The sequence below is a fragment of the Mastomys coucha genome, unplaced genomic scaffold (assembly GCF_008632895.1).
Source record: "Mastomys coucha isolate ucsf_1 unplaced genomic scaffold, UCSF_Mcou_1 pScaffold5, whole genome shotgun sequence".
Taxonomy (NCBI): Eukaryota; Metazoa; Chordata; class Mammalia; order Rodentia; family Muridae; genus Mastomys; species Mastomys coucha.
Window position 1 is genome coordinate 111435888 of NW_022196911.1, and position 8275 is coordinate 111444162.

The following is an 8275-nucleotide window of genomic DNA, read 5'->3' on the forward strand; positions in this document are numbered from 1 at the left end:
GAGAGAGAGAGAGAGAGAGAGAGAGAGAGAGAGAGAGAATCTGAATCTTTGGGACTATTAATTGGTCTGATAAACTGCAAGTCCAAATAAATCCTTCCTCCCTTAAGCTTTTTGTGGAGTGTTTTGTTATAGCAGCAAGAATGAATACATTGTAGCAGCTGGGACCAGCTGCAAGCTTCCTGAGCTATTTCTTGAACATACAAGCTTGTCTCGTTCCTTGACACTTCCATAGCCAGTAGTAAGAGTCCGGTGGAGGAGATCGATGGAGATCGCATTTTCAGTTCTTTGTAGCTGCCTCTTACTGTGTGTCTGTAAAACTGGGACAATGCTGCCTTCTCTCCCAAGGTCAAAAATGGTTCTTAGACTTAAATGTCTTTAATAGCCCCTGTGAGACCAGGTACTGCAGGCTCCACACGCTGCTGAGAGCTTGTGACCCTCACCACTCTGTGCTTCAATTATTTCTTCTTTTATTATTTTTCCATTAAAATTACTTTAATCAAATTATGTTTTCTAAAAGAGGAGGCCCCGTATGATTGACCTTTGGAAGTCCTTGTGCTGTTTCAAAGCCACATTTTCTGGACTGAGCATTTCAGTTGAGCTTGGCATCATGTCGACTGGAAAGACAGTGAGTGACTGGGCAAAGGTGAACCTTAAGCAGCATCTTTTGTGGGGAGTGAGATAGCAAGACAGCTGAGGACAGGGCAGTATGGACTACAGAAGTCTGTGGAACCAGACTGTCTGACAATCCCACCCAAGTTCCAGTCTGGGCATTTGGACAATATTCATGCCTCCAGACAGGGATCGGCTTCGGTCTCCAGGCTCCACACTCCAGGAAACCAGAGATAGTGGCGCTCTCAGTTCCTCCTTGCAGCTAGTGAGGCAGCTGAAGTCAGTGGTGGACACGGATTGAATCAAACCTAAGAACCTTCCAGAATTTGCAGCAGGGATCCTGCCGCTCCCTACATAGCACCAGACCCAGGATACCAATGCCTTTTGGGGTTTTGTTTTTGAGACAAGGTTTCACAATGTAGCCAAGACAGCCTTGAACTCAAGATCCTCTTCCCTGCCCGTCCTGGGTGTGAGATGAAATGACAGGCCTGAGAGACCACACCCAGCGGGTTATTTCATTCAATATAATGTCCTCGGGTTCTTTCATGTTTTAATGAATGTCAGGACTAATTTGAGCACTGCAAATTGTGTACAAATACCAAAATAACATAAGAGATTACATGAGTGTGCAATCATCATTTCAATGAAATAAAATTCTAATGACACTTTACAAATGTGAACCATGTGGGCTATAAAATGTGTAATGAATAGAAGTTCTAGTTTCTCATTAAAGTTTTTTGTTTATTTGCTGGTGGTGAGCATGGTTTTCGTAGAGATTGGAGCACAGCTTTAGGGAGTCAGTTCTCTCCGTTCACTATGTGGGTTCTAGGGATCAGGTTCAGCCTGTCAGGCTTGAGTAGCAAGCACTGCCACTCACGAGCCAGCTCTCTGGCTCAAGTTTTATTTATTTTATTATGTTTGTTTTTGTTTATTTGTTGTTTTTCTTTCTCTTTCCTCGTCCTCGTCATCGTCCTCCTCCTTCTTCTTTTTCTTTAGACAAGGTCTCTCTGGTAAGCCAAAGCTGACCTCACAATCATCTCACCTCAGTCCCTTGAATGTTAGGATTATGGCATGTGCCACCCAGCCTGGCTATTTCAGAAAACCCTTCCTTTCCCTCACATGCTCTGAGATTTTCCATTCCATTTCCCATCCTATCCCTTCCTCGTTTCTCCCTCTCAGGCTCACGATAGAACCCCTTGTGGGTCTCCTGTATAAATATAACATGGCTGCCTTTTCCCAAACTGTGTTTAAGATGCAGCATGGATGGGAAGAGTGGAGGGGGTGTTATGAAAGAAGAGAAGGCTGAGATATGGAAGGAGAAGTGCATTGTATGTCAGTACAAATTACATCACAGTTTAAATCAGGGCACGAACACTCTGTCCTTAGTATAAAGATGAGCGGGTCAGGGTGGGGAGCCCTGCTCCAGAAGGATGGGTAAAAAGAGGTCTTCCTCTAGAGTTTCACTGAACTGCACTGAACTACAGCACTTGGGCAATTTTGTCAGATTCAAGCAAGCTGAACTGAAGAAGCAGTTGTAGAGAAGGGGGAAAGGCCATAGTCAACTCCCATGAGCTGGGACAAGGCGGCTCCAACCATCATTGTATCTGGAACCTACTTCAGTCATTACAACATTTCCACTCCAGACTGTCTGAAGATTTTATCACCACCATTGCAATCATCAAACCACCACCATCCTCACCATCATCACCACCACCACCTTCACCACCACCATCATCACATCACCACCACCACCATCATCACCATCACCACCACTATCGTCATCATCAGATCATCACCACAACCTTTAGTCAAGGCAGCTCAAGCCCCATAAGTGTAATACAATGAAAGCTTCTAATCGTCTTGCTTAGCCTTAAGATCTAGATTTGATCTTGTTTTTGTTTGTTGTTTTGAGCCAGGCTCTCATGTAGCCAAAGCTGGCCTGGAACTAGCTATTTGGCTGACCACGTCCTTCAGCTTCCGGTGACGATCTAGATCATGAAGGTGCGAGGGGCTTGGAGATGCTCCAGGCTCCTCTCACTTCGCTCATAAGAAAGCTGTTTGGGGGCCATCAAAATGGCTCAGTGGGAGCTTGCAGCACAAACCCGGTTATCATAGTTAAGTCCCTAGACCCACCCTAAAGGTAGGAAGAAGGGAGGTGACTGTGCAAAACTGGTCTCTGACCTTACATCACCACCCACAACCACACATACAGTGCATGCACATAATAAAAAGGAAAAAGAAAACTACATGTGGGTGGACAGAGTCACTCAGCTGGCCTCTTCCTTTAAACCCTCGCCACCATTGAAGACAAGAAATTCAAGTAGACATGGGGTAGCTTCTGTGTTCTGTGAGGGTCCAGCAGCAGCAGCAGCAACAAAACATAGAAAGTCATCTGCAAAGAAATATCCTCGAATTTCTATCCTCAACGATTTCTCACAGGAAAATGTGTTCTCCTCCCTTTTTGTTTGTTTCTTAAGACAGGGGTCTCATTATATAGACCAGGCCAGCCTCGAACTCACAGAGATCCACCTGCACCTACCTCCCAAGTACAGAGACTAAAGGCATGCACGGCCATGCTTGGCCTAAGTATCTTTTAAAGATTTGTTTTTAAAGGCAAGATCTTAGTACATAGCTGAGGCATGCCTACAGCCTCCTGCCTCAGCCTCCTGCATGCGGTGATCACAGGCGCCCACTGTCACAACTGGATACACATGATCACAGGTACTCACTATCACAATTGGATACACGAGATCACAGGTACTCACTGTCACAACTGGAGACACGTGCTCACAGTGGCCCACTGTCGCAACTGCATACACGTGATCACAGGTACCCGCCCACTGTCACAACTGGATACACAAGATCACAGACACCCACTGTCACAACTGGATACACGTGATCACAGGTACTCACTATCACAATTCGATACACGAGATCACAGGTACCCACTGTCACAACTGGAGACACGAGATCACAGGTACCCGCCCACTGTCACAACTGCATACACGTGATCACAGGTACTCACTGTCACAGCTGGATACATGTGATCACAGGCGCCCACTGTCACAGCTGGATACGTGTGATCACAGGTACTCACTGTCACAGCTGGATACATGTGATCACAGGTACCCACTATCACAACTGGATGCACGTGATCACAGGCGCCCACTGTCACAGCTGGCTGCACGTTATTCCTTACAGACACTTCCAACCTCTAAACTTCAGGCAGAACAAGGTCATTTCTGACTTCTGCATGCTCCACAGTCTTTAAGCTTTACACCTTAGCATAAATCATTGCCTATCTGCTTCACTGGCTGGTCCACCCTTCAAGACTGACTTCTGTGGAGCCTCAAGGAAGCCTCCATCCCTCTGAGGCAGAGCGAGGGGCCCCTGGTGTAGGTGACATCTACACCATCAGTCTGTGTTGTAGCAGGACTCACCCTCTAGTATAATCACTTGACTCCCTCATTCAAATAGGATTCCCCTTGACTGGGGAAGTTACTTCATAGTTACAACATTTAAAACAATCCAGGGTTGCAGTTGGGGCTTAGTAATGGTTTGTAGGATCCACGGATGAATAATGGAGTATACCGATAGACAAAGAGATGGGTGAACGAGTGTGTGTTCCCCCTGCCTCCGGGGCCCCACCCTGCTTCTGCTGACACCAGGATTCTGACTTGAATCCAGGACTCCGACTCTCCTGCCCTCTGCAAAATGAGTTTCACAGATCCACCGCCCTACTCACCTTGGAAGCAGAGAAGGAGCAGACCTGTACACAACCACATGCTCCTGCCTCGCTGGGTGCTCTCTCCAGAAAACTCCAGGCCGCTGCTGGAATCCAGATGTGTGTAACGCTGGCCACCACCTTCTTGTTCACGTTCTCTCTGGGTGTTTTTTCTTATCGGCTTCCTTCTCACTCTGAGCTGACTTCCTAATTTAACAAAAAGGAAGCTGAGGGAGAGTGCCTTCAGAGAGTGAAGCGGAGCAGATTCATCGCAGGGCCTGCACTTAATAAAAGCACGTTTGTCACAGCCTGAAGCTTCATGAGAGTCAATCGCTGTGTTCATGCAATAGCTCCAGCCCTTACTTCCCCAACTCCCTTTCCCGTCCAGTACACTTGCCTGATCCTCACTGCTTCCCTTTGCTATGGCTACTGACTTTGGGGTCATAAATGCCCCCTACTCAAAGAGCAGAGATGAGTGCGCTCTGTGTCCTTCTCAACCACTGCTCCTGCGCAGTTGACCTCAGGCCTTCTCTTGCAACCCAGCGTTCCAATATCCCTCCAGACTCAACGTTTGACTTCTTATGGTCAAGGCCTTCTCAGACTCAATGTTTGACTTTCTGTGGTCAAGCTCTATTCAATAATCAACTATCCTCCTTGTTCAGAGTCAAGGTCACCATCCAAGGTATAGATTCCAGGGTCATCAAACTCAAACCCCGTTTCTATCTATTTACAACATTATTTGTGTATCTACTGTGTGTGTACACACACGCCATGGTGCATTTGGACATGTGTGGACATTGGAGGACAACTTGTGGGGATCAGTTCTCTTCTTCTACCATGTGGGGCTGGAGAATCAAACTCGGGTTGTCAAGCTTGGCAGCAAGCTCCTTTAACCATTGAGCCAGCCCTCACCCATTTCCATCATAAGCTAACAGTGAGCCCCAGAGTATGCTGGGAAGTCACTCTTCCCTCTAGTTCCTTCATCTATGGAGCAGAATAATCACGACAATTCTTTTGTTGACAGTGTTGCTTATTATTTATTATTCTTTGGCAATTTTTCTTGTGTGTACTATATTTTATTTTCACTTGTATTATCCCCTCTCCACTTCCTTCCACTCTCACTAAATCAATTTTTTTCTTCCCAACAGGTCCCCCCTATTTTGTTTGTCTGTGTTTTGTGCTTCATTATATTATTATTATATGATGATGATTCTTTTATAAGGGTTTATTTATTTTTATTTTGATGTGTGCCAGTGTCTACCTGAATGTTTGTCTGTGCACTGCGTGCATACCTGGTGCCCAAAGAGGTCAGTAGACTCCCTGGAACTAGACAGTTGGGAGACTTCGGGTCTCCCCACCAAGAACATCGAACCAGGGCCTAGAAAGTCGTCAGCAGTTAAGAGCACTTGTTGCTCTTGCAGAGGACAAAGTCTCAGTTCCCAGCCCCAAGAGGAAGCTCACAATCCAGTTCCAAGGATGTCTGGCCTCTGTGGGTACCAGCACATACAGAATGCACATATGTACCTACAGGCAAACTGCTCACACACATGAAGACAAACAAATAAATGCTTTCAAACAAGCACAAAAGAGCAAACCAGTCTCCAGCTCTTTCCATTTGGCTGTTTGTGTGTGTGTGTGTGTGTGTGTGTGTGTGTGTGTGTGTGTTTTTCCATGCCTAATATTGAGTTGTTTGTTTAAACTAATACACATACACATAATAAAAAATACACATAATCCACAAATACACATAATTTCTGAAATTCTCAAAGAATAAGTAAAGACTTGAAAACAAAACCAAGCCATTTTAAGTCAAAAACAAACAAACAAACAACAAAAAACCAAAAATGGAAGCTGGTTGTGGTGGTGCATGCCTGTAATCCCAGCATTCCCAAAGTGAGGATAGGAAGATTGTTGTAAATTCAGGGTTAGCCTGGACTACAGAAGTGAATTAAAGACCAACCTAAGGTACATAACAAAACCCTGACTCCAAAAAAGCAGTGAATAAATAAGAATAAAGGGGAAGGGAGTTAGCAAAGACAAACATGATTTAAAACATTCAGAAAGGGCCTAACAGGAGGTCATCTCGTTGTGACCCAAATTCCACAGGCATCAGTGGTTTGGGTCCATAAGAACCTTTCCCAGAGGCACCAAATATGGAGATTCTCTACAAATGGCAAACCCAAAGTTTTCATTCTCAGTGACTCAGAGTAAGAAGAAAAGGGCAATGCCCAGGGTTATAACTGTAGAGGGAACAGAAGGCTATGAGCAAAGGGTGCCAGAGAGCCCATGGGGAAGCGGCCTTAGGCTGTAGCAAGGGTGGGGACAAGAAATCTAAATAGGCAGGGTGGTGGGAATGAAGTCACCAGCTTAAACCTCTGCCAGGCAGGGAGGTTCCCCTTGGGGTCCCTGCAGCCACAGAACAGCAAGTGAGGGGTGCTCATGGCTGCACTGAGCTATCTCATGAGAGTCATGAGCCTCTAGAGAGTCCCCCAGAACAGGAATTTAGGGCCAGTAAGATGGCTCAGTGGGGAGAGGTGCATGCTGCTAAGCCAGAGGACCTTAGTTCTTGCTCTGTTCCTGAGAAATGCCCTCATTCATAAGAAAGAGTAAGAAGCTAAAAGGGCGCTTTTATGGAGCTCTAAAGATGCCTCAGTCAGTAAAAGGCTTGTCACCAAAGCATGAGTATCTAGGGTCAGACCCCCAGCACTGAGGTAAAAAGCCAAGTACAGCTGTGTGTGCCAGTAATACTAGTAGTGGGGACACAGAGAGGCAGGAGGAGCCCTGAGACTCACTGCCAGGATAGTCGAGCTGTATCAGTGAGCTCCGGGCTCAGTGAGAGACCTTGTCTCAAAACTAAGGTAGAGAGTACTTGGGGAAGACAGCTGGTATTGACCTCTGGCCTTCACCTGCATACCTGTACATGTACACACACGTGTGCTAGCACACACACACACACACACACACACACACACACAAACACAGCCATTCTTACCAGCCTCACAAATTTTTTTTCTTCTATTATGAAAAAGCCATAGCGAATCAAAAATAGAGAGATTCATAAAGAAAGGGGTCAGGTCAGGTGTGTGGCTAGAACTCAGAATCAAGAGGCAGAGGTGGATAGATCTCTCTCGGTTCAAGACCAGCCTGGACTACACAGGAAGCTACAGGACAGCTAAGACTACACAGTGACACCCCATCTCAAAATAAATAAACAAGTAAATAGTCCACCCAGGAGATAGGAAGGATGCACATAGGGTTTGGAGAGATGACTCAGTGGTTGAGAGCCCTGGCTCCAGAGGACCTGTGCTCAATTCCCATCACTCACAGGATGGCTCACAGCAGCCTCTAACTCCATTTTCAGGGGACAATTTTTTTTTTTCTTCAAGAAGTGCACTTGGACTGCTGGAGAGATGGATCACAGTTAAGAGCGTTTGTTGCCCTTCCAGGGGACCCAGGTTCAATTCCCAGCACCTACACAGTGACTCACAACCCTCTGTAACTAGTTCCAGAGGGTCGAAGCAACCTTCTCTGGCTGCTACAGGTATGCAGCTGGTATACATACAGACATGCAGGCAAAAACTCATGCACACAAAGTAAAATCAATAGTACATCCACCCAGTGATGCATGGTGGCTGTGGAAGGCACTATGTGACCTCCACAAGTGTTAATGGTTGGTAGGTGTGAGGTTTGTTTGTATAATAATGTACATAATTTATTTTATGCTTCTCCTTTTGGGAAATATTCTTCCTGCCAAGGTTAATGTCTCCATGATAATTAGAAGCAGCATGAGCCCAGGAGGCAAGGGTGTGTCTAATGTCCTTAGCAAAATAATAAAAGCTGGGATCTTCAGGGCAGTTCTTAAAGCTGTGGGAAAGATCTGGAGAATATCATCCTGAGTGAGGTAACCCAATCACAAAAGAACAAACAGGGTATGCACTCTCT

The 8275-nt window shown here is 45.9% G+C and overlaps 1 protein-coding gene across 3 annotated transcripts in view; it reads right to left on the minus strand.

Annotated features, from left to right (window-relative positions):
• Window positions 1-8275, minus strand: part of LOC116077556 (CMRF35-like molecule 2) — a 17959-nt gene that overhangs the window by 5695 nt on the left and 3989 nt on the right. For 2 of the 3 annotated variants that reach the window (XM_031352173.1, XM_031352171.1), the window contains exon 2: window positions 4355-4540. In XM_031352173.1, coding sequence (XP_031208033.1) covers window positions 4355-4394 — 40 coding nt within the window. In that variant the 5' untranslated portion in view covers window positions 4395-4540. Of the gene's footprint in view, window positions 1-4354; window positions 4612-8275 lie in introns of all 3 variants that reach the window. The other variant, XM_031352172.1, reaches the window with a different exon arrangement.